The sequence below is a fragment of the Podarcis gaigeae genome, assembly GCF_964106915.1.
Source record: "Podarcis gaigeae genome assembly, chromosome: 2".
In the NCBI taxonomy this organism is placed as follows: Eukaryota; Metazoa; Chordata; class Lepidosauria; order Squamata; family Lacertidae; genus Podarcis; species Podarcis gaigeae.
The window spans coordinates 61,109,823-61,137,102 of NC_139679.1; the positions used below are offsets into that span (position 1 = coordinate 61,109,823).

General features: G+C 40.4%; 1 protein-coding gene across 1 annotated transcript in view; it reads left to right on the forward strand.

Moving 5' to 3' along the window:
* The window catches only part of SPOCK1 (SPARC (osteonectin), cwcv and kazal like domains proteoglycan 1), a 410,736-nt gene that overhangs the window by 243,922 nt on the left and 139,534 nt on the right, over nucleotides 1–27,280 (forward strand). The window contains 1 exon segment of the mRNA XM_083728616.1: nucleotides 266–380. Coding sequence (XP_083584742.1) covers nucleotides 266–380 — 115 coding nt within the window.

Sequence of the window (27,280 nt, forward strand, 5' to 3'; positions counted from 1 at the left end):
CTAGCAAAAAACCTGTGATGTTGCAGTGGTTAAAACACAGGGCCTGGATAACAGATCTATGTAGCTTTGAATCCTAATTGGATGGCTATAAAGTACATTGGACTGTATCTGAGCATAATCTTTCTTGCAGAGTGGTGAAGATAAATGGGGTAAACATTTTTACACTGAAAAGTGTTTCCTCATGAGATGCTTGGCTCATTATTTTGGCTAATGAGGGAGGAGAGATAATTTTCTAAACTATTTCTTTATATCTTGCTTTTAATAGCTCTTGATCCTTCCAAAGACCCATGCCTGAAGGTAAAGTGCAGCCCACATAAAGTGTGTGTCACTCATGACTACGAGACAGCCATTTGTGTAAGTCGCAAGCAACTGGTACACAGGTAAGAATGTTGTGATTTATAGTTTCAATTAAACAGCTCTGATTGGTTTTCAGAATATTCTGGGAGCTGAACCTATCAGTGTCCTCATGTTATGGCACCACGTAGCCAATGTCAGTGAGAGGAAATGAAGCTCCTGATTTGGGAGAGAGAGAGGAAAGAAGGAAGAAGGGATGCTTCCCCATTATTGAGGCAATCAGATGGTTCCAGTCTTGTCATGTTGTGTGGGTGGTTTCATTTTCTTGAAGCAAAACAGGAAGAATTGGCTTGGTTGCTTGAACCACAGGGGCCCAGCCCTTCTCCCCCTCGACACTATTCACCCTCCACAGTAGGCAAACTCTATTTGCAACTCTCAGAAAATTATCATGTTTTTTGTAAGGGTCAAAAGGACCAGTGAAAGGTCTCCTCAGTGCCACCACTGTGGGTTCAGTTCTAATTGCAAGTGTATGAGAAAGAGGCTTCTGCGAATAATATAAAATATAGAATAATATAGAAGATAAAATGTAAGAATTTCCATGTGTTACAAGAACTCGATCCTGACAGTATTAAGTATCCCGCAATTTGTCTGTTATATTGACTCAATGCTGCTGAAGCCTTTGTTATGGACCAAAGAGGCAAATAGTGCGAACGTGTGTGCGTGTATGCATCTGCGTATGTTTTAAAGATCTGGACAAGTTCCCAGATAAAACATCTGTCCTCCTACATTGCAAATCAAGGCCTTCTGTTGAGTAGAGAGGCAGCAGGCAGCACTGACAACTGCATTTATCCCAAAGAAGTGGAGCTAATCTTTCTTTCTTTCTTAAAAAAAAAATCTAATTCCACTAGTTAGTTAGCTCCCTGTGGCAAATAGAAGCTGCAAAGTCATTTCTCCCATGCATGCTAAGCTATAGTTGCTTCCCTCCTAATCTACAGGGTGTTTCATCCAACTGTGCCTAAAAGGAAAATTTAGGAAGGGAAGATACTAATCATTGCAATAATTTCTTATCCTTGACCACTTTAAAGAGATGAAGTAGCATTTGGGGCATTCTGTCTCCTTTTTAGGCTTTCTGGATGGGTTTTAACAGTGTGTTATTGTTAGTTTTTTCCTGCCTGTGTGTGTATATATATATGTACACACACATATATAGACACCATTTGCATTTTCTTTTAAGATTTGTTGAACATAAAGCCTATAAAATTGAACAATGTGTCATTAATCTATTTTTTAAATCACTTATATATACCCATGCTTCACTCTTTTATGTTCATGCTTTACCAGAATGTTAATTAAGAGCTGACTTGCGTCCAAGCACTCATTTGGGGGCAGTTTTCCCGTGTATTAAATGTCTGACCCTTGTCTTTTTATAGCCAAGACAAGGTGAAATGGCACATGATTCTTGAGGCATTCCTCATTTAATTCTGAGCAACATACAAATGAGTAGCTATTTATGATTTTTATATTTATATTTTATTTATTAAATTTGTATCCACACTTCATCTGAAGCTCTCAGGGCAGTTCACAGCATTAAAATACAAGATAAAAACACAAAACACATAAGAAAAACAAAGTAAACCCTGTCGCCACTACCATCATACACACACACACACACACACACACGAAAGAGGCTGGTTGAAAAGGCACTTTTTTGCCTGGCACCTTAAAGGTGTATAATGAAGGTGGCAGGTGAGCTTCCCTCAGGAGAATATTCCACAAGTAGGGAACTACTCCAACAAAGTCCTGTTCTCATGTAGCCACCTTCTAGACCTCTCATGGAGGAGGCACACAAAGAAGGGCCTCCAGTGATGATCCAGGTCAGTTCATAGGGGAGAGGCAGTCAATCCAGCTGGATGCTTACAGAAGCCCAGCAGCAGGACTCGTCAATTGTCTTCTCCCATTGTTGTTTGCCAGGAACAGTTATTCAATGGTATAATGAACCTGGAAGTTTCACATAGCTATCTTGAGCCATAGCTACTGATAGATGCATCCTCCATCAATCTGTCTAATCCACATTTAAATACATTTACCACATCTGTGGTAGCAAATTCCTTAAGTTCATAGGCATTGTGTGAAGAAATATTTTAAATGCCCTAAATCTTTGTTTCAATCTATTAAAGCAGTGGTTTTTAACCAGTGTGCCGTGGCACCCTGGGGTGCCTTGAATGTTGGTCGGGGTGCTGCAGGCAACACTGGCCTCTGTCCCTCTTTCCTTCCATCCCTACTTTGATGCTGTCTCACATCTCTGCCTCCCAAAACCTTGCACAGCTGTTCATTGCAGCAAGCCTGGCTACAAACTCCCCAGTCGAATGGTGCCTCTAGGGCTGGCCCAGGGGTGCTTCCCAGACCCCTGTGGGGCAGTGTGAGAATGTACCTCTCTTTGTGGTGGGGGGGCAGCTCAGAGACAAGGAGTGGCAGCTGGACTCCCAAGGAGAGGGGAGAAGAGAGGATGCTGAGGGAACACTGCACAAGGAAGGGTTCAAAAAAGGTTGAGGAGCCAGCTCTGCAGACAGGGGGTGACATAACTGGGCTCCTGAGCCCCACAGGGGTGCCACAGAATGTATGTAGTTGGTCAAGGAAACCGTGGACCCAAAAAGGTTGAAAACCTCTGTATTAAAGCACTATTGAAACTACATTCAATCAATCAGGTAGGATGCCGAACCTCCTTCTCTTCCTTTGCATGTTTGGGAAGGAACTTAGAAGCTTCCCCTTCTAATTGTGGTAAATAATACTTGGTTTATTTCTCTTAATGTAGCAAACTATGGTTAGTGCAAACCATAGTTTCCCCTCAATCCAGGATCCCATACCGGGATCAAACCATGATTTGCCATACTGCCTTGAGAGCTAACTATGTTCTGTGCAAACTGCAATTAGTTGTATTTGGACAAAATTGTAAATTTATTGTTCGCTGAGGCATCTAAACTCTCATCACCTGTGACGGAAGAGTAGGCAAGTGCCTGCGAGCCCAAATCTTACTGCTGCACATTATTATACTGACAAACCATGATTTGTTATTACATCCAAATTGAGCCTCTAACTTCTACACCCCAAGGGAAAACTTGAGACTGGATCTGTATCCCTTCGGGAGAGCTTTTGAGGCTGAGCAGTACAGGAAGTGATATTCCCAGGGAAGGGCTGGAGTTCAGTGTTACAGCATGTGCCTTGCATACAGAGAGCCCCTTGTTCATTCCCTGATATCTCCAGATAGGCCTGAAAAAGTATTTCTGTCTGAAACCCTGGAGAACTGCTGTGAGTAGCTAAGCATAGACAGTCATGAGCTAGATGTATCAATGTTCCTATTCATTTCCGTTAAACCTGTACATACTTCTTTTTCATCCACTGTGTATGGGAATGTTGTAATTCTAGTTACACCAACAAAGACTGGAGCTTCCCTTGCCTGTGGAGACATTCTATAAATTTCAGTGGCTCAAAAGAAAACAATTCTGTAAACTATTGTTATTGGGATGTGTTTGCCAATGTACAGTTTCTCTAGCTACACTCCAAGTTACAAGAAAATGGAGAGTGCTTGTAACTACATTTTTATTTATACTGCTATGTTTTGAGATTTAGAGCTCTTTAAACTTTTGTTGCTGTAGAGTTGGTTTTAGAACCCAAAGAGAACATTCAAATATTGGATTAATCCCTTATGGGGGGAAAGATCATCAGATTTCTTTGTAGCTGGGGAAGAGTGGAGAGAATATATTCTGGTTTCAATACATGAACATATGAGCAGTAACCAGTAAGCATTCTTTCTCTCCGGTCCATCCTATAATACTTCCTAATTTACATGAAATTTGCACGTGTACTGGAAGTGCAATGCGGGCTAGGACTGACTTCAGCATTTTAAAAGTTATTCTTTTTATATTTATAATATAATGCCTTGCAGTAGGTTCCATACTTTACCATTAGCACTCACGAATTGTACATTTAAAAATATCCGATTAGAGTTTATATGATCAGGAGAAAGTTGATCTGGAGGTCAAGGAAAAATGTATTACCAGACATGAAAAGAAAAGAAGAGAAACATATTGAAAAGCAGAAAGATGTATAAAGCACTGAATCTTTTGCCTATTTTACAAGATGGCTAGACAATTTATTACTATGCACTGGAGCTTCAAAGTTTATGACAAAGAAATAATAGCCAGCTAGAAATATCAAATATTTTGGTTCTTTCTCTGCTTACGGAAAATTGCAATAAAATGTCTGTTGGGTTTGGACCTATTTTGCAGCAGTTTTATTCAGTCAAATGCCCTTGAGAAGTTTATTTTTAAAATACAAGAAATGGTGTCTGCCATTGCCCCATTTGAAAGTATGTCATTGGTTGAATTTTAACTGTGTTACAGATATAGTATGTTAGTTGTTGTACATTTCTGCATTGAGACATGAATGAGTTCAATAGTAGGCAGTGTTGTGTTATTTGAGCCAGATTGTTGATTTACTTTAGAAAAATACTTCTAGTAGAGACACCCTTTTATCAGTTCACTTCCAGAACAGCTGTAGATACATATGCTGCTGGTCTGGATTCCTATACACTTCTGGGGGGAAGTGAAATTTATTTCTAAGTAAAAGTATTTAGATTCAAAATTTAAGAATTTGTTTGAATTTTCTCATATTCCTTAATATTATCTGAGCTGTTCTTCACAATGTTTCCAGCAGGAGTGGGCAGATACGTTTGTAGATTTCTGGGTGATTTGAAGTCACTCAGCAAGGATTTCTGACTCCAAAATGTCTAACAACTGAAACATTTTTATTCCAAATTAGAAATGTTTTTATTCCAAACATTTATTCCAAAAGAAATGAAGAAAGCTTTGGGGTAAACCTAGAATGGATTTTTGTGTGAAAGGCCCATGAGCTCAGTTCTGGTACTGAAGACAAATTCTTCAGAGGTGCCCTGTTCCTTACTTCTAAGTCACTGTTTTGTACTTGGCTTCAGCTGGTTTCAGCCTGGGGTCCTGGGGAAAAATAAAGTAGATCCCACAAGCAAGAAGTCCACTCACCCCTGACTTACAGTGTAATTGCCTTTTATTGTCTAAAAGTCCCTTTCCCCCAAGTCTAATGTGTTATCTTTCTATCTGTGTCTGAATGTTTTAGCTTATGCCAGGGCAACTGGGGAGTCCTTTAGGATTAGCAAGCCTCAAATCTACTTTTCTTTCATCTTAAAAAAAATAAAAATGTCTCTGGCAATTAGGAAGCCATTTCACTGTTGCACTGTGGTACAGTTCTACTGCATTACAACAATATGATTGAACAAACATCCATGTTTTACAGATTTGGCAGCAAAATGCAGTACATGCCCCAATATGAATGTTTGTGATTTCTAAATAGTTGTAGCAGCTCTGTGGAAAGATGTTTCACTATTAGGGCTGCTTTGTGGAACAATAGCCAGTGTCCTGTGCTGTAGCAAACCAGAACTTTCTATCCTAAGCAGGGTGGGCAAGACTTTGTATGGGGGGACTAGATGAGAAACAGTAAGTTGGTCAATTCTTTAAGTGGGAGGCCATGTGCAATTAAGCCTCACCATTGTGAATAATCATAATCTTTTCATAGGGGGAGAGATGTGTATGTTGTTACCAAGTATTCATTTTACATGTGTCCCATGCCTCTTGGCTCTAGAAATCTCAATACTTAACTGGAAAGCTTGCAAAGCAGAAGCACAAACACCCAGGGCAAGAAAGCTTCCCTTGGCATTTAATGACCTTGATGAAATTGACCAATGAAATGCACACAGTGGGTATGTAAGCCAGTGCCTTTCTCTACTGCCTAATCTCTGGCCAAATTAAGCCACCGCTGATATTTCCTAGTTTACAGTGTAAGCTTAGCAATGGGGCTTACTTGCAGGTAAGTGAGTTTGTAGTCTTGGTCATCTTCAATTCCTGAAGGAGGAAATGGCATGCACCAGTGCCACTCGAAGGCACATGAGTGCCAAGTAACATGTGGGTCATTCCACATCATTTCAGTGAGGTCATGTCACCCTCCATCTCAGATGTTGATGAAATTTGCTGTACACCCTTCCCTTATGGTTGAAAGAAACCCCCTTAATTTTCCCCCCTCTGTCTCAAATGGTTTTTGTAGCACTTCAAAGTTTCATTAAATCTGTGTTGTCTGTCACTCTTGAGAACCTCAGCTCAAGATGCCCTTGTGTACATTTTATTTATTTTTTCTCCATAACCAATGATGACCAAGTTTCATCAAAATCTGAGATGGTGGGTGACAAAACCCTTGTTTTTTGCATTGATTTGATGTGGAATAACCTGTTAGGGATAGGATCCTCCGCTGTAAGTAGGTACACCGAATCATTTCTACACCACAACAGTCCTTTGCCCTCAGCAAGAAAGCAATAACCATTTGGTGTACAGTACAGTGGTACCTCAGGTTACATACGCTTCAGGTTACATACGCTTCAGGTTACAGACTCTGCTAACCCAGAAATAGTACCAGTTACAGATAGGTAGCCATGTTGGTCTGCCATAGTCAAAACAAAAAAAATTTCTTCCAGTAGCACCTTAAAGACCAACTAAGTTAGTTCTTGGTATGAGCTTTCGTGTGCATGCACACTTCTTCAGATACACCCAGAAATAGTACCTCAGGTTAAGAATAGTACCTCAGGTTCGGGGTAAGAACAGAAATCGTGCTCCGACGGCAGCAGGAGGCCCCATTAGTTAAAGTGGTGCTTCAGGTTAAGAGCAGTTCCAGGTTAAGTACGGACCTCCGGAACGAATTAAGTACTTAACCTGAGGTACCACTGTACATAACTTTAGGGCCTCCCAGTACCGTAGATTCTCCTCTTCCTTTGTTCTGGGTACCGGTAAATTCCTCTCCTTATGTAGTCTAAGCTTTAAAACTTCTCTTCTTTGAGTCTTCAGCATAGAGACTACGAGGGATCTCCACAGATTTTTTTCCCAGTCTTAGTCAGCCTGCCTCCGCCTCCTAGTTTTCTCCACAGTATCTCTTCTTCCTTTTTGTTGCTCTATGTTCTGTTCACTTTGGGCCTGAATTCTTCTCTCTAAGCCTTCACCAAGGGATGTTCTAGTTTTCCCCCACTGTCTCTTTCCTCCTCTATTCCTCTAAGCAAGTTAAGCCAAGCCTGCTCCCAGCCAGCACTGTTTAAGTCTAACCTCTAACTCTGGTTTAACTCCTTGCATGCCTGCCTGGTGTCTCTTGCCCTCCTTCCACCATTTGTTTTAGATCCTTTCCTCTACTGGCTTCTGAAGTTAAACCTGAGATTGCTGCTCTAATTTTAAGCTGCCAGCATATCCATTCTTTTACTTCTGAAATAGTTTACATACCAATCAATCTTTTTTCTAATGTTGTAATACATTTCTACATTATTTAATTCTAAACACTGAATTATTGTCTGGCTGATAAATCTCCCTGATGCTAGGGTGTTTGGAAGTGCCAGAAATAAAACTGCTAGCACATTTTGCAAAGCTAAGCAGGGTCTGGTATGGTTTCAAATTGGATGGTGGGCCACCGTGTTGAGATTCCTGCATTGCAAGGGGTTGGACCAGATGACCTTCAGGGGTCCTTCCAGCTCTCCAATTTGATGGTTCTGTGCTTCTAATGTTAATGTAAGTGTAATTTTCCCTATTGTACATCCAAAGATATATGTATCAGTTGAGTGTAGTATGCTTTGGATCCCATGTACATATGTAGAAAGGACACATGATAACGTCTGTGCATATGCACTTTTGCAAAAAAAAAAAAAAAACCATATTTTTCCCTGTTTAATACGCCCCCATGTATAAGACGACCCCTATTTTTTGAGCCCAAAATTAAGAAATAAATAATCGCAACATTCCATGTATAAGATGACCCCCAATTTTAAACTTAAAAAAATTGGGGGGAAGTATAGTCTTATACAGTGGTACCTCAGGTTACAGACGCTTCAGGTTACATATTCCACTAAGCCAGAAATAGTGCTTCAGGTTAAGAACTTTGCTTCAGGATAAGAACAGAAATCGTGCTCCGGCGGCGCAGCGGCAGCAGGAGGCCCCATTAGCTAAAGTAGTGCTTCTGGTTAAGAACAGTTTCAGGTTAAATACGGACTTCCGGAACGAATTAAGTACTTAACCCGAGGTACATGGAAAAATACAGTGTGCTTTTATGGGAGCAGGGAAAGAATTGGAGTAATGATCTAAACTAACCTGTGAACCAACAAATCAGAAAACCTACCCTCATGAAAATTCCTGACCCTAGAGATGTAGTGCCAGTTTTGACAAGAATAATAAGGAAGATTTTACCCATCATTGCACTTAAACATCTCTGTTGATTATCCCAAAATATCCTAGAAAGAATACAGGTCAGTAGTTGGAGCACTTCAGTGTTTTGCTTCCAGTAAGCATTCTCCCTTCTTTATTCAAGCTCTTACTTGTCCAGCTATCTTCCCTAGCCATTATGTTAATCTTAACAGTTTGCCCATTTCAGAACTCAGTAGATAGTTGTTATGTTAGCAGTGTGTTGTTAACTGTAGCTGAGAAATCCACAAAACTGGTTCTTTGATTTGAATGCTTTTTGTCTTTTTCCCCGTTTTTGTCTTATTATCATCAAGCTCTTAAGAGGCAGAAAAGGGCAATGTGAACTCCTTTCACACTGGGGACATCACTGTAAATTAGTTGTAAGTAGATGGTTGTCATAAGTGTCTTCCTTTGGACAAATCTTGAGAGACCACTACTAAAGAGCAATAAAAAGGTTATGCTAGTAAATATATGCTAAGATTCTTTTAGTGCATCCTTTGTGCTTAGGGAGAGAATTAAGATTACACATGCTGCAATAACTCTGACATTTTCTTGACTGATGAATGCTTCGTTGAGCAACCTTCATGTTTCATTACTGCATGGTTTGACTACATTATTATTATTAATCATTTCAAAATAAACATCACCCATCACACCTATCAGTTTCCAGCATGGGCAAAAAGTGATACAAAGGCAGTCATGACATAATCTTGAAGGTTCTCACCATTTTAAATTGCACCATTTCCCTGTATACCCAACTCTACATTTCTTGGCTGTAAAAACAACAGCTGTCCAGCATGACTCTTGCTTAAACTAGAGACCAGACATGATGCTCTAGGGCAAGGTTGAAACAAGTATTGTACAAGGCCTAGCAGAAAAGCACCAGGCAAAGGCATTCCTTTCGCCCAGCTCTTTGGCAGATTTAACAGTCTATGGCCTTTTTAATGTGTTGTGGGGTGTTATTGTTTTGTCATTGTTGTTGTCTTATGTATTTTGTGTTTATATACTGTAAACCACCCTGTGAAGGTTGACATATAAATTTAATAAATAATAATAAAAAGAAAGGTATTGGAATATTAGGCACCATTATACACTCCAATTACAGTATTTGACTCACACCAGCATTCAAGCCAGTTGCATTTTGTACCAGCTGTAGATTCTGAACCATCTTAGTGACACCCCCACATAAAGTGATTGTAGTAGTCCCGCATAAACGTAACCAGGGCATGTATAACTGGGCAAGATCCACTTTCTCTAAAGAAAGTCACAATTGATTAATCACTATAAGGCTCTGATACAAGGTACCTCTGTCTGCCAGTTTCCTAGTTCTTTCCTCAGCTAGACTATCAAGACTTAGCTTGAGGGTCACAAAAATGTAACTGATTCTACTATGTCAATCGTCAACTTTGACCCATTGGGTCAATTGACTAAAATGTTTCCAGCAAGACGAGGGCTTCCATAATTCCATGGTTCATTGTGATAGGGACATGCTGCCTAAAGTTCCCCATAATGTTTTTAACATATTTACAGTTATAACAGTAGTGAGTGGGGGAGTGTTGTCACTCACCTGCCCTCCTGTTGGCTGCATTGCTGCTGCTGACCAGAAGCAAGGAGTAAGAACAAGGTGGCAGTGAGGTTGGCTTGGTAGTGGAAATGCACCACCACCATGCCAACCTCCCCACCTTCTCACCCTAGCCTCTCTACTTCCCAGTAAGCAACAGCAGCATGAATGTCCAGAGGTCAGGTGAACATCATGCTACTGAGTTATGATAACTGTGACGTAGCTGGCAGTGATGCTGAACACAACTATTTATTTTTATTGTTTATCCATGACTAAAATTGGCTGAGCAATTCACTCAAAAAGAAATTGTTATTTAATGTTCACAAATGACCACCAATGTTGCTTCAATCATTTTTTATTTATACAATAATCTACTTACGAGAGTTTCTAAATTTATTGCTTTCCCCCCTGTAAAGCCTCGGGACATGAATGTGTTGAGTAGAAAAGTCTTTTTAGTGCTAATAAAAGGCATGCTTTTATAATATTGAAATTGAAGTTTACAGGGAATGGATTTTTATTAAAGCCTTTCTTCAATTCCTAACATCCATACTATATTGGTGGGAAAGTGTTAAACGTACAGCCTTTTAAATTACTATCTTTGGGCAGATGATATTACAAACTCCTATAGCAGTATAAATTATGAACACAAAATATTTCATTCATATGAAATATGCAGATTACCCTCTTTAAAATATTGCAGTTCCTTTCAAGGTGGTCAGTATATAAAACCTTTTCTGCAGCTTTTTATCCATTATGAATTAGGAGTTTTCTTCTCATAGTGCTATATCATGTTAAACATAATCAGATGGTAACAGACCTCGATTTCATTTTTTTAAAGTGGAATCTACAGAGGAGTGTTTTTATCTTTTTAACTGCTTTGGAAAGGTCATTCTTCCTTTCTACACACAGGCCTAATTTGCCCAACTGTTTCGTAAATTCATTCACAAACCATAACATGTGTGAAGTACCAACAATGGAATCTTGAACATTATACATACCTATTGTTGCAACATGTTCCATTAATTTCTGGAAGGCTTACTTCTCCTCTGAGGTATGGTCGGTGGTATCTCTCTTTGCTTTTTGACACCAACCGAAAGTATGTTAGTTCAATCAGGGATTTATGGAATGTTTAGTGTTCGGACTAAAGCACTAAGATGTGTTTTAGTGGTTCTTGCTCCTCTGATCTGCCCCCCCCCCATTTTATCCTATGATGGTCCCGTTGCTAATATCCCTTTTAGCTGAAAGGTGATAGAGGGGGAGGTTCAACACATGGGAATGTTGTACTCCTTAAAGTTCAAACCTGCACCTAAACAGATGACCAAATCTAACAGGGGCATGGCAAAATTATGTGAGTGTTTTGATATGGGAAAGGCAAATCAGTACTCCATTCCTATAGCCATCTTCTCTGGTGCTTAAGCAACAGTCTGCATTTACCAAACAGCTGAACATACCAATTATGAATTTGCCCTCACTTGAGATCAAGTGTTCAAGTATCCCCAGAGCAGACTAGCTAAGTTGGTAGTGATCCAAATACAAAAAGGAACATAACAAGATCTATGTGTGTCCTGATGTTTCAGATTCCCCACGTCTCCAAAGCAGCTGTTGTCATTGCCTGATATACTGCCCCCAAATTCAGGGGTGGGTGGGGGTTCAAAACTGATTCCAACACAATAAACAGAGATTTGTGTTACCAAACAAAAACAAAGCTATAGTGAAGTATATCCATGTAAAGGATCATTGACATCAAAGGCTCAAGACATCAACACTGCACATTCAAAGGTCATGAGGCTTTCGACAGGCCAAGCAGGAGTCAATTTAGCCTTCGGTCCTGTAAACACATACCTGAAATGAAGCACTGCCAAACTAAATGGGACTTACTTCTGAGTAGACATATGTAGGACTGTGCTGTCAAGAGTTGTAACACTAAATAATTGAGTGCACACCCAGAGCTGTTGGACATGCAGGGATGCAAATGACAGTCTCCTTCTCGGAAGGTGGGCAATTGTGCTGCATCTGGAATGATTGAATGATCCAGTTATAGTCTATGCAGAGATGTGGTACAGCTTCCCCTGTCAGTGCGGTCTTGATTATTTTATTTATTTATTGCAGGATACTAGCAGTTTTCTAACAGGAGAGCAGAGGAACAACTGGCTTAAACATAGGAAAATCCCAACAAAGAATGCTTTATAAAGCACGTGGATTAAGCAGGGGTGGCCCAGCCCTTTCCCCCACCTGAGGTGAAATGGGAAGCTGCCATACACATCACCACCACAGCCTTGCTTATCGGGGTTGTGCTGTGGCAACAGTAGCTTCCGGTGAGATCTCACAAGAGAAGATCTCACTGGAAGCCACAGCAGCAGCTGTGCAACCCCAGTGGTAGCAGAGGTGGGCAGGGGCAGTCTTCTATCCAGCTTTGCTTGCCAATTATTTGCTCTTTTAAGTCTTGCTGTGGTCCTGATGCAAATTCCACCCACCTACAATCTGCTGCTTGCATTACGAGAAAAGCTTCATTGATGCGTACTGTGACTTCCCTCCTGATGCAAGTAGCAGCTACTAAGGGAATTTTTTTTTTTATGGAGACCATATTGTCGAAGTTAAGCTCCCCCTCTCCATTCCTTGTGGTTCTATTGCTTCTCCCCCAATACCATGCTTTAAAAATCTTTGTCTTAATTGCAGTCACACTCTTTTTAAAGTGAGTTTTCACAATGTAATCTGATTCCAAGAGAAGTATCATCCAGCAATCACCAAACATTTCTGCTTCTATGTATGAGGAAAGGATGTGTGTACATTGAGTAGTTAATGTGCATAACAACCAGTCATTGTGCACATTCCCCAGGCCCCTATGCATAATGACTGGAGAATGTACAAAATATATTCACATTCTGCAAGGCCTATTGGAGATTCTGTACATGTACACAATTCCCTCTTGATGGTCAGACCATGAGTCCTGGTGAATGTGCACAGTGACTGGTTGTTATGCGTATTAATCGTTCAACTTACATTCCTACTAACACACATATTCCTCTGGGGTTGGCAGTGTGGCACCCTCCAGAAGTTACTGGATTCCAGTTCCTGTAAACCCCAGTCAGACTCGGGGAAGATGAAATCCAAAAGCAACTGCATTGTTTGTTTGTTTGTGCATACACACATTCTACAAAGCTCATGGTAAAATCCTGAGTTGTCAATACTAAAATAAAAGGATTTAATGCAACAACATTTTTCTGTTTGACATATGTGGTCTTACCACATTTATCTTCTAATCTGTTACTTCCTAGTACTTTCATTTTTCAGTTTCCTCTCATCTCCTTTTTCATTAATAAGCCTGCAATTGCCTGCTTAGCATTCTGCCAAAACTCATCACAAGTTCAACCCACAGATTTTCAATTTAGTCATTTTCTATCAGATTAATTTGACCAATGAACCATGAATGACATTATTTATGGGCATCAGCCATATAAGTGCAGTCTCTTTCAGGCTCTGAGCTTATGGGTTATATTAATGCTGGTCTAAGATTAAACCACATGGATTTGCTTGTTTAAAATAGATGCACTGATATGCCATTGTTTTAGTTATAAATTATTTCCAAAAAGGCCGCTAATCTAGTCTGCACAATGGTGAAAGAAAAGCACCATATTTCACATTTAGGAGAAATAGATAGTTTCATATTGTGAAGTCAAAGAATGTTGAACATAAACTTAACAGGATCATGTGTGCCCTTTTTAGCTCCTTAGGGCAATAAGACACTGCTGTCCTGATAATTTTAATGCTACCTTCTTGCCATCTGCAGCAGTGGCCATGAAACAGAGCTAGCCAGAGGGCTGACCCCCCATCCCCAGTAAGCTTCTGCAGCGACAACAGGTAGGGTGCAAGAGCCCTCTGTTCTAGAACCTCTGCATCTTACGCTACAGTTATTCAATATGTATTTTCATGCTTATGTAGTTTGCTGCCGCCGCCTGTTGATCTGTATGCACAAAGCAGCTCACAACATATCAAATGAAGAGCAATAACAATTTCAAAAAAACATATTAAGAGCAATTACAATTAATCATAATGCCAATAGTGCATCGATGTGTGTAACATTCTGTAAAGCAATACCTACTTTAACAGGCTGAAATTAAACAGGAGAGAATATAAAACCTAATAGAGGAATAAAAGCAACAGCACAGATGGTCCAAAATAACTTCATACCCCTAGGCATTCCACAAAGGTTCACAATTAGCTGACCTGTGTTAGATGGCACTTTTCCACTCTCTCACCAGCCATCTCTTCTACCAGCTCATTCCCCATTTCTTACTGGGGGAATAAATATTACTCCTCCCCCCCCCCCAAGCATAGACTCAGTTTTGTTATTGCTCAATTTATCTTATTTAGTTTGCTAGTTAATTAGCTGGGTGAGTTCATTGAGAGTCCTTATTCTCTGAGCTTCCAAAGTAGTTTGTAGAAAGAGTAGGTCACAAATTATCATATTTAATCCATAGGTGTATGCGTGTAAAATAAAATATATAGGTGTGTGATGAGCATTTCTGCCTTCTCTGACAACCAAACAGCATATCTTTATTTTATCCACACAAGGAACCTACTACTTGCTTATTTTTTCCCCCTTTTGCCTCAAGCCTAGCCAAAGAAACTGTTAAGATTGTTTTTAACTTTTCTTGCAAGCCTGAATTCATTCTGAGCTTTGGTCTGCCTGACCTTCTCCTTGCAACTGTTGGCTACTCATGTATACTCTTCCTTCATGATTTCCCCTTTCTTCCATTTCTTATACATGCCCTTATTAAAGCTCAACTCATTTGTAAGTTCCTTATGTAGCCACACTGGTTTTTTTAGATGCCTCCCACTTTTCTTTCTCGCTGGAATTGTCTGTATTTGTGCCTTCAATATTTTGCCTTTAAGAAGTTCCCATCCATCTTGGACTTCCCTTTTTTTGAGTATTTCTGATCAGGGGCTCTCACCTAGAAGTTCCTTAAGCTTGTTGAAATCAGGTTTCTTAAAGTCCAAAGTGCATGTCTGACTATACGTAGCTTTCCATTGCTTCTGTATCGTGAAACACAAGAGGACACAATCACTTCCTCCCAAATTTTATAGTACTTCCAACTCATCAATCAGTTCTTCCCTATTGGTGAGGAGCAGGTCCAAGAGAAATGATACTCTTGCTGCTTCTTTCACCACCTAGGAAATGAAACTGTCAGTGTGGTAATTGAAGAATTTGTTGGACCTTACGTTCCTGGCAGAGTTTGAGTTCTAGTCCCTGACACTGCAGCAGCTCCCTCCCAGGCCATGTCTCTTGGTTCTAAGCACAGCATGAGGCAGCACTCCAGGCCTCCCCCTCAATTTCCCCTGCTAAACACCCTCGCAGATGTCCCTGTTTACAAATCCTGTTCACGATCTCCCATAGGATCAAAATCTTTGAGCTACCCTTTCTGATAGTTGCAGCCAAACTGCTTTGGAAGCTCAGCAGAGAAATCTTGATAATTATGAACGGCTGTTTGGAAGTGGGTGGTAGGGGAGAAGCCTGGTGGATGCCCAAGGAGTTGCTATGCAGAAACAGTAATTGGTTCCATGGCATCTAGAAACATGCCTGAGAATGCTTAGTGATGTGCCCATTGGGGCCATTTTGTAGATTGGTTCCCACAGGACACTTCATTGTCTTCACAATAAATACTCTCTGACAGTTCATCTTGGAGTCCCTTTGATTTTGTCACCATCTAACCTGCCTAGGAGCTGGGGACTTTGCAAAGAAATGACTGCATCCCTGTAGTGTAAAAATAAGTGGTGCCTCATATATCTGAGTCAACATGACCCTATACAACCTGCCTTTAAACTAGTGTGTGTGTGTGTGTGTGTGTGTGTGTGTGTGTGTGTGTGTGTGCATGCGCGCACACACACACACACACACACACACACGCCATTCCTACTGCTAGAGGCTTTTGTAGTCATGTGCAATTTTGTATTGATGCTTTCCTTGTTGAAATGGAAAATAAGCTGCTCCATTACTGTGTTCTTCAGTGGAGTCCAGCTGTTTTCCCTGTGATGAATAGCATGATTTATATGTATTAATTACACATATTCATTTAAAGAAAATACACATTTCTGTGTGATACCTTATTCTACAACTCCCTTGCATTTAAGAAAGTGCTTTTGTCTCCCAACAGCTGCCGTCAGGAAATCAGTCATTTTGAAACTAATCTGAGCCCAAACAAAACTAGTTTTCTTGTTTCCTAAAGTATTTGCCTTTTCATTTTTTTGGTTTTGTTTTGTGTACTCACTATGACTAAGAAAAACAACAATGATTGGTGTAGTTGTGTGTTTTTCGGGGGGGGGGAGCACATTTATAAACCAGCCTGAAGACACTTAAGCCTTAAATTGCACTCTTAAAATGCATTTTGTTTTCAGCTTGATGCCTGTGGCTTGGTTGGTAGAAGCCAAGGAAAATGCAAAAATGCAATAGGATTAATAATAATAATAATAATAATAATAATAATAATAATAATAATTTATTTATACCCCGCCCATCTGGCTGAGTTTCCCCAGCCACTCTGGGCGGCTCCCAATCAAGTGTTAAAAACAGTACAGCATTAAATATTAAAAACTTCCCTGAACAGGGCTGCCTTCAGATGTCTTTTAAAGATAGGATAGTTGCTTATTTCCTTCACATCTGAAGGGAGGCTGTTCCACAGGGTGGGCGCCACTACCGAGAAGGTTCTAGGCGCTGGCTGAACAATGGGGGTAGAGTCGCTCCTTCAGGTATACAGGACCGAGGCCGTTTAGTTCTTTAAAGGTCAGCACCAACACTTTGAATTGTGCTCGGAAACGTACTGGGAGCCAATGCAGATTTCTCAGAACCAGTGTTATGTGGTCCCGGCGGCCACTCCCAGTCACCAGTCTAGCTGCCACATTCTGGATTAATTGCAGTTTCCAGGTCACCTTCAAAGGTAGCCCCGTGTAGAGCGCGTTGCAGTAGTCCAAGCGGGAGATAACTAGAGCATGCACCACTCTGGCGAGACATTCCGCGGGCAGGTAGGGTCTTAGCCTGCGTACCAGGTGGTACCAGCTGGTAGACAGCTGCCATGTCACAGAATTAACCTGCGCCTCCTTGGACAGCTGTGAGTCCAAAATGACTCCCAGGCTGCGCACCTGGTCCTTCAGGGGCACAGTTACCCCATTCAGGACCCGGGAATCCCCCACACCCGCCCACCCATAAAGGGATAAAGAGTATAAGGCATTAAGGGTGATAAGAGTTGCAGAACTGGTTTATCATATATCTATTGAGAACAAGATTTTGAAAAGTAACCATGGCAAAATGACAGCTTGAGGAGAAGCACTGGAAAACCATAATTATTGGTCAAATTACACGTAGGTCCTACTATCCAAATGCTCATTATATGAAAATTCACTTATCTAAATGCAAGGAATTAGTACCTAAACCTCACTATACACACAGCAGATTCAGCTATCTAAACAGCCGGACCTGTGTGTAGTGCTGTAAACTAATAAGGAGCCTTAAACAAGCCTTCCCTTTTTGTGTTTTGCTGGTGTGCAGCAGCTGTTTTGCCAGAAACAATAGTGGGGGGGGGGGGGAGAAAGAAGAGATCGGACCAATAAGAGAGCATTTTTTCACCTTATTGCTTGCCTTTTGCAAGGTTTCAGAGCATTTTCCTGGGTTTGCCTGGGCTTTTTCATCATTTTGGACTCAAAGTTCCATGGTCAGGAACACATTAGAAATTTCTCCATAGGAACCAATGGAAATTGTCAACTCATTGTGCAAACGCTTGTCTAACAATGACATTCCAGCCATGAATGAAGGCTTAGAGGAGGCCAAAGTAGGATGTGGCCTGGGGAGAATCCTAAGGACCAGATCAAGGCACTTGGAGGGCCTCATTTGACTCTCAGGGCTGTCCCCCAGCCCTGTTGTTAACCATTCAAAATCTCTGTGAGTACTTGATATGAATGGTGTTTGAATGGTTGCATGTGATGATACAACGAGCTGCATTTAACAGTAATATGCTAATTTGATGCAACTATTTGTTTGAATGTATCCTAAAAAGATGTTTAAAAGTTTATTTTTAAGACACTTTAGTTCAGCCATACTGAGGCCAGCCAAACTCAATTGACAATACCCGGCACAACTGAATTCCAGGAGCTTTAGGATAATTAGAGAACTTCCCCTGGAAAAATACAGATCCTAGGGGCAACATGTCCTTTGTTCCCAGTTGCAACCCTTTCTTTCCTACTGTACACCTAAATGTATGGTACTTTGTTGTTGTTGTTTAGTCGTTTAGTCGTGTCCGACTCTTCGTGACCCCATGGACCAGAGCATGCCAGGCACTTCTGTCTTCCCCTGCCTCCCGCAGTTTGGTCAGACTCATGTTTGTAGCTTCGAAGACACTATCCAACCATCTCGTCCTCTGTCGTCCCCTTCTCCTTGTGCCCTCCATCTTTCCCAACATCAGGGTCTTTTCCAGGGAGTCTTCTCTTCTCATGAGGTGGCCAAAGTATTGGAGCCTCAGCTTCACGATCTGTCCTTCCAGTGAGCACTCAGGGCTGATTTCCTTAAGAATGGATCGGTTTGATCTTCTTGCAGTCCATGGGACTCTCAAGAGTCTCCTCCAGCACCATAATTCAAAAGCATCAATTCTTCGGCGATCTGCCTTCTTTATGGTCCAGCTCTCACTTCCATACATCACTACTGGGAAAACCATAGCTTTTACTATACGGACCTTTGTTGGCAAGGTGATGTCTCTACTTTTTAAGATTCTGTCTAGGTTTGTCATTGCTTTCCTTCCAAGAAGCAGGCGTCTCTTAATTTCGTGGCTGCTGTCACCATCTGCAGTGATCATAGAGCCCAAGAAAGTAAAATCTCTCACTGCCTCCATTTCTTCTCCTTCTATTTGCCAGGAGGTGATGGGACCAGTAGCCATGATCTTCGTTTTTTTGATGTTGAGCTTCAGACCATATTTTGCGCTCTCCTCTTTCACCCTCAATAAAAGGTTCTTTAATTCCTCCTTAGGAATTAAAGTATAGTACTTACTTTTGTACATTGCAGTGTCTCCTTCCTTTATTTCGTTTACTTGCATAGAAAAGCTCAGCCAAAGCCTTGAGAAAGAAATATAGTCTCCTGACCCCACAAGATGCAAGGAATTAAGATAGCTGTGAGCTGACCCTGGCAGCTGCAAGCCAGACTGGACGTGCATTAATAGGCTGCTGGTTGATCACTGTGTCCCTGTTTTGCAAGCTACTCGTGTGTGCACGAATAGCTTGCAGAGTGCAGACCATGTTGTAGCATATTGCAATACTACAATGTATTATCGAGAGACACTCCAAATGAGAATTGCAGTTTTCTTCCAAAACTGAACTTTTAATGATTTGCCATGATACCTTTGTTCTGGTGAGCCTATCATAGTTTATACCATAACAACAAGAATAAAATCCTAATAAAGACATTACATATCTAGGATGGCAGTTTGGAGTGTTGTCTTGTTAATTTACTTGACCTCTATCATTCGGCTTTTGATTACCAGGCAACCTATCTTCTTTCATTAACAATCCCCCCAAAAATCCTGAATAATTACCTTTTATCAGTAGTTACCATCAACTACCAGGGACTAATTAATGTCAGGAGTAAGTCAGGATGTTTAATTTATTCTAGGATTGTATTTTATGCCAATTCATTGGGTGTCAAAAAGATTGCTTAAGAACTTTCAGTACTAAGTTACATTACTCCCACTAGTAGCACAGTAGTGGGACTTCCCAATGCCTAGAGATGTCAAATGATGATGCAAGCAACATTTGACTTTCTGAATGATTTCTTATGCCCAATTCTTTTTGCACCTTAATACTTGTTTTGCTTTTGATGCTTGGGTTTTCCATTTGCAGCCATCCAGTTCTACAAGAAGTCTGTTGTTGTTTGTTGTTTAGTCATTTAGTCATGTCTGACTCTTCGTGACCCCATGGACCAGAGCACGCCAGGCACTCCTGTCTTCCACTGCCTCCGCAGTTTGGTCAAACTCATGCTGGTAGCTTCAAGAACGCTGTCCAACCATCTCATCCTCTGTCATCCCCTTCTTCTTGTGCCCTCAATCTTTCCCAACATCAGGGTCTTTTCCAGGGACTCTTCTCATGAGGTGGCCAAAGTATTGGAGTCTCAGCTTCAGGATCTGTCCTTCCAGTGAGCACTCTGGGCTGATTTCTTTCAGAATGGATAGGTTTGATCTTCTTGCAGTCCATGGGACTCTCAAGAGGCTCCTCCAGCACCATAATTCAAAAACATCAATTCTTCGGTGAGCAGCCTTCTTTATGGTCCAGCTCTCACCTCCATACATTACTACTGGGAAAACCATAGCTTTAACTATACAGACCTTTGTCAGCAAGGTGATGTCTCTGCTTTTTAAGATGCTATCTAGGTTTGACAAGAAGTCTAAAAGATATCTTTTATTTTATATTATTATGCTTCTTACATTGTTCAGGCTTCATACATTTACCAAGATTCTGCCGTCACTGAACTTACAGTTGTCCACAGGGATATTTCCAGCAGCTGATTACAGGTGCTCTGTATCAAATGATTCTGAGCAGAACAAGGTGAACATAGCCCTAGATGCAGCCTGCTGCAATCCATGAGAGCAAAGTTGTTTTGACTCCGGTCCTTCTAATGGATGCCTTCCCCTTCCATTGCCCCAAGGTGATAGAACTTACCTTCACCCAGGCAAAGGGGATTGCCCAGTTTTACTTTCACATTGAGAAAGTGACTGAGACTCCAAAACACCAGCATCCCCACTGGGAAAGAGAAACTGCTTGTGCCCAGGACTACACATGCTGGCAGCTGAAGTTCCAGTTCTCCACCACATCAGTAAGAAACTGATGCACTTCATCTGTCTCCGCCTTCACCGGCCCATATGTACATTTCTTTAGAGAGAGTTGGAAGCAACACAAGTGCTGTTGCTACTTCTCTTGCTTTTGGGTGATTTGGGTTTCTTTTGGACAAATGCAAAGGTGATGGTGCAGTCCTAGTGCTTTAGTCTTTAAAGTTAAGGATGTGTAGTAAACCAAGAACAAGTGTTACAGATTGTGATCATCAGTAGTTTTGCATTTACATGTGTGGCATGTAATGTGTTTATATATTTATTCCATTTCTACTTCCCTTTCAGTGCAGAAGGATCTCCAAAGCAGCTTAACACAACAATTAGAAATACTGTTATGCTATTCACAGTCATTAAAATCACTTCAAAACACAAATTCCAAAACCTGTAAAATGAAGGGTTTTGTGTTTTTTTTAAAAAAGCAGAGGTGCCCACTAACTGCACCAAACCACTATGCATGAAGTAGAAATGTTGTCATCCTCCACAGCACTTGGATAGCTTCGTGGGTGCTCTTAACCAGGGAGTTTTACAGATAAGGGGGGGCCATTTTAAAAACTCTGTTGCTTGTAGCTACCTTCTGAGGTACAGAAACCTGACACAAATAAAATAAAATATTATTGGCTGGCCATAAATATAGTGGGAGATTTGTACAGAACTTATTTGGCATTTAAACGATTAAAAAGAGTGAATTTCAGAGCCTGTCTGAAAAAGACAAAAGCACACTGAAAAGTGGAGGCTCTTTTTGAAAATAAGAAAAATGAAAGCAAAACTAAGCAGATTGTTTTGTCTTGGCTCTAGCGTTAATGCCAAAGATATAATGAGATAATAAATTGCTGCAGAATTTGAGCTATATATAGAACAGAAAGAGCTACTTGAACTTCATCAGTCTGCAAATGGACTAAAATAAAGCTCTGAGGGAACACAGAAGATACAGCAAGTTGTAAGACAGCACATGTTGAAAGAGCTACCTGAGTGACAGGAAGACAAAAACTACAGAGAAGAACAAGACAGGTCCAGTGTGTGACATTTGTATAAGTCAAGATAACTACAGTATATTTTTGTGCAGCAGAATGGATCAAGTCATGCCTTTTGTGACAACATTCCAACTAGTGTCCCTCCTCACCCATCCCCTATTGCCCATGGTTTCTATTAGTGATCAAGGCTAAATAAGTGTTGGAGTTCCTTTTTAGCTTACGACTGAAGGGCACTGAAATATACAAGTAAATATGAGAAAGAGAAACCACTTTCTTTCAGACATCAAAGACTTATCCATTGTCTTGGAAGTCCTGCGCAAGTTTCAGAGGAATTATTGGCATAGTCTAACCCTTAGGGAGAAGTCTTCACAACATTGGTATTTAGGCTATTCTAACTTGCTCAGGTAATCAGGTGACATTTTGAGAGGACATAAAAGTAATATTTTTCCTAGGAGAATTTGAGCAAATTATTTCTGAAAAGCAAAATGAACATGCAGGAAAGTTTCTCAAAAAACTAGTAAAAACTCACTACAAATAAAAAAGAGAGATGTTTTCATGGAGCCCAACTTTATCTCAGAACCTTTTCCAGAGAAGAGGGTCAGAGAAAATAGGTTCTAGGCATTCATTTTACAACCTACCTTCTCTGAGCTTCTTTTTACACCACTCTTAAGCTGAAAAAAATTCCAGAGGCAGTTTATAGAGATCAGCTCTTTCCCTCAGGCTTACAATCTAAACAGCATGAAACAAAAGAAAAGGACTTTAGAAGGTAGGATAAAATGTTTAATACATGGCATTTGATTGCAAGATCATTATAAAAAACAATGTTTAGAACATAATTTTAGAGAATTTACAAAATTATATATTTTGTACTAGTATCACATCACAAGAAGTTATAATCTGACACACACACACACACACACACACACACACAATCTAAACACAGTTTCTTTAATGTAAATATACTGAGTGATCTAGCATCAGTCTTACTCATTGTAGACCCATTGAGAGCAATGGACTTCATTTCAGTGGGTATTTTCTAAGTATGAGTAGCACTGGATATTACCCATAGTTCATTTTGAAAATTGAATTACATTTTACTTTTTTTAAAATGGGATAAGTGGGTTGTTCTCAATATAGCTCTTACATTAATGTTCCATCAGCACAAAGATTTTTGCTTGCACAATGTAACATTCCTTCCCTCTCCTTCCCTGCATGCCTCCTAAATCTGTTCCAGGAATCCCACAACCCCCTGGAGCTGATCTGGAGTGGGCATGGGGTGCAGAGAGCAGGGAAATCCCATGGCATAAGCAAAAAATATTGTGCTGATGGGATTGGTTAGTTGAATGCCACCCTATGTTTATTTTAAAAAAATATTACATGCAACTTTCCCAACATTTTTCCAAAACAGCTTACAGTGGTACCTCAGGTTACATACGCTTCAGGTTACAGACTCCGCTAACCCAGAAATAGTGCTTTAGGTTAAGAACTTTGCTTCAGGATGAGACCAGAAATCATGCTCCGGCGGCACGGCAGCAGCGGGAAGCCCCATTAGCTAAAGTGGTGCTTCAGGTTAAGAACAGTTTCAGGTTAAGTACGGACCTCCGAAATGAATTAAGTACTTAACCTGAGGTACCACTGTACTTGACACACAGGGAGAGAAATGCAGTTGTACCTGTGTGGAAATAATATATATTTTTGGTAGTGGACAGAAATTGTTTTTCAAATATCCTTATTGTTTAGTGTTCTGTAGCTTCTTGAGAATGCAGTGTTTGCCTCTTTAAGGCAAAGTGTCAGAAAAGGCAAGCATTTTGCTAGGACTTATTTAAGCTCATTATTTGTTTCACAGTGGTCTGAGAGGGTGCCAGATATTATGCAGCACATATGAAATGAAATATTTGGTTTCTCTCTCTTAAGAGCTAAGAGCACTTTTGTTTCCTAATTGTTCTGGGATTCCAAAACCCCTTTCCAGTTTAATTCATGCCAAAATTTATAATTCCTGAAAGTAGCTGGGGGAATTTTTCACATGTGCCCTTTACCTTAATCAGAAAATGTGTTGTGTGAGATTTTTGTAGTTTTATTTCTTTTAAAAAAAACACTGCATCGGTGAAATTGTGCAAATGATATGTATCTCCATCTCCATTATTTTGGGTTTTGTATTGCTTTGTTTTAGGGGAGGGAAGAAAAGGCTTTGTTTGGTGGGCTAGGCTTTTATAAAATCTTACTTTGAAACAACTTCTGTAACCATCCTTAATTAAGGATCACCTTGTCAGTCCATTGGAAAGTCTTGAATAGGGATGGAATTTTCTGAAAATCTCAATGTCAAGCAGATTCACACTGATTTATTTATTTTTTAATTCTTTAAATAGGGAAATGGGCATGCTGTAGGCCAAAATTCTAAATGCATTTGTAGATTGCCCAGTATTATTCATATTGATTCTAATGGAAGGGTAAAACAGAATGGCCAAGAATGTATTAGCAACAAAAGCAAGTCTTTGAAAGAGATGCATTCTAGTTGCCTTAAGGTGTTTGGGAGTTCAACTTCTTTCTCCCTGACTATTGGCCCTACTGGCAAGGGCTGATGGAAGTTGGAATCTGGATGCCTTATGGGGACAACTGCCTGGTTTTTGGTATGCAGTGGTGGTGTTTTAAGCCAGCAAAAAAAAAAAAAAGCCTCCAAGAAACAAAGTACTATCAAAAAACTTTAACAAACTTGTTGCTTATGCTTTTGTGGCAGCAAGAATATGTTTACACTTTGTAATGGTGTACAGTGGTACCTAGGGTTACAGACACTTTAGGTTACAGACTCTGCTAACCCAGAAATAGTACTTCAGGTTAAGAACTTTGCTTCAGGATGAGAACTGAAATCGTGCAGCGGTGGCATGGCAGCAGCGGGAGGCCCCATTAGCTAAAGTGGTACCTCAGGTTAAGAACAGTTTCAGGTTAAAAACGTACCTCCAGAACGAATACCTGAGGTACCGCTGTATATGGTAACTATTCATAAAAATAAGTAACTATAATAACTTACAATATTATGTGCTGCATTTTGTATATTTGGCTTCATCATGGCTCATAGATTAGACCAGTATTCATTTACAATGGTACCTCAGTTTTTGAACGTCTCCATTGAAGAACATTTCAGTTTTCGAACACCGTGAACCCAGAAGTAAATGCTTCAGTTTTCGAACACACCTCAGAAGTCGAAAATGCCACGCAACTTCCACTGAGTACAAGATCCTGAGGCCTATCTGTCAGCTATTGAGTTTTCAGTTTTTGAATGTTTCAGAACTCAAATGGTCTTCCAGAACAGATTACATTCAAAAACCAAGGTTGTGGACTTCTTTGGTTCCTGGTGATGGTGGTTGTAAGCGACCACTTAGTGATAGCAGCTGGGAAATACAGTGTGCCCATGCACCCCTCCATGGGACATAATGTTCAAATCACACTGTTATGAAATGCCCCTGGTCAAATTATTGCAGACTGGAAGAGTTAAAACAGAGCACTTTGATTTTAAATATTAACATTTCTCCCATCCCGAAGGTTCTTCTGAAATTCTAAGATCCCTTGCTATTTTTTCTGCATTTTTGTTTTTGAAATCTTCATTAACGTTAGTATAAAAATAGCAATAAAAAGAAAACAGTTTGTATTTTTTAAAATGTATGAAGTCCAGGAAGGTTGTGAAGCTGTGTTGTATATTCAGTAGATTGCAATGGCACAAAACAAAACAACAAGGCTTTTTTTCCCCTGGGGTGGGGGGTCTTGGGCCAGTGCCCCTTTAATATTTCAGTTTCTCTGAGTATGCATGATACAGATCAGAAAGAAAGAAGAATAGATATTGCATGAAATGGTAATAATATGATCCTTTGATCAAAGTAACATCCTTTTGAAAAGAAAAAGTTTTTAAAGAGTCCAAAGCCAGCAATATACCAGCTGCTCCCATGACCTTCAAACAGCCTAGTTTCAGTCCAGAAAACAGCACCATTGGCAGGATGCAATAACTAGAAGGGTGTTTACATTAGAAAAATGGGCTCATAACACAGCAAGTCAGCACTGTGATAATAATTACTTGTCAAATGTTTATCTGGATAGCTACTTCCTTAACAATTGTAAAACCTTGAAGATAGATGAATAGCCCCATTTGGCCTTGCTTGCTGAGGAGTGCTGATGCTGAAGGATGATGATACCATGCTTGCTAATACTATCGGAAATGTTTTAGTTCTTCTACGGGGAGGTCTGGGTGGCAGAGCTTCAATGAGCCGCAGGTGGGAGAAGGATGTGGCTGCTAGTTGACTCTACAAGCTGACATAGATGCTTTTATTGTGCTGCATTTTGAAAGATGTAGAGAGCTGGATGTTGTCCTGACAGGAATGAGATGGAATGGTATCCCGTGGGGCTGGATGTGCTGATTGACAGCAGTAGGGAGGAAACGATCACCCTTCCTCAAAGAATGCCCAAAGCAGTGCTTAATTCAAAGCATATATAAATTTAATAAATAAATAAACATAAATAAAAAAGCATAGCAATTTGGTTCTATTTGCACAACCCTGTTAATTTTTTCTTACTTACACTTTGGAAGAACCAAAAGCCTTTTTTTCATAATCTAAACTTAGCATAGTTCTGTTGGACTGAATTACAGTGGTACCTCAGGTTACATATGCTTCAGGTTACAGACGCTTCAGGTTACAGACTCCTCTAACCCAGAAATAGTACCTCGGGTTAAGAACTTTGCTTCAGGATGAGAACAGAAATTGTGCTCCTGCGGCACAACGGCAGCGGGAGGCCCCATTAGCTAAAGTGGTGCTTCAGGTTAAGAACAATTTCAGGTTAAGAATGGACCTCTGGAACAAATTAAGTACTTAACCCAAGGTACCACTGTATATCTAGATTTTAAACATGTGCTTTAGCAGCTGTGCCTGATGCTCTATCACCTATGAAGTAGGAAGCATGAGTAAAGTCCAGTTTAGAAGTGTCTTCTCTAAGTAATCATTATGTGGGCTTCTGATGGCTCAGCTCTCCAAGTGGAGGAGCTCAGAATCTGAAAAGGTTCTGCACCCATGCCTTAGGTCCTTAGGGATACACTAGACAAGGGCACAACTCTCTTCCTTCCCTCACTTCAGAAGTCATCTAAAATGCATTTTTTTCCTGCTGTTCTTCAGTCCTACAAGTCCCATAGCTGCGTCTGGCCTTTACATAACCTTACCTGTTGAGAGAATGCCTGTGTTAAATACTGTTATAGTCCTATTAGACAAACAGGTGTGATTTCACTGCTATTTAGGAGCTTTCAGTAGAAGTGGATTTGGACCATATATT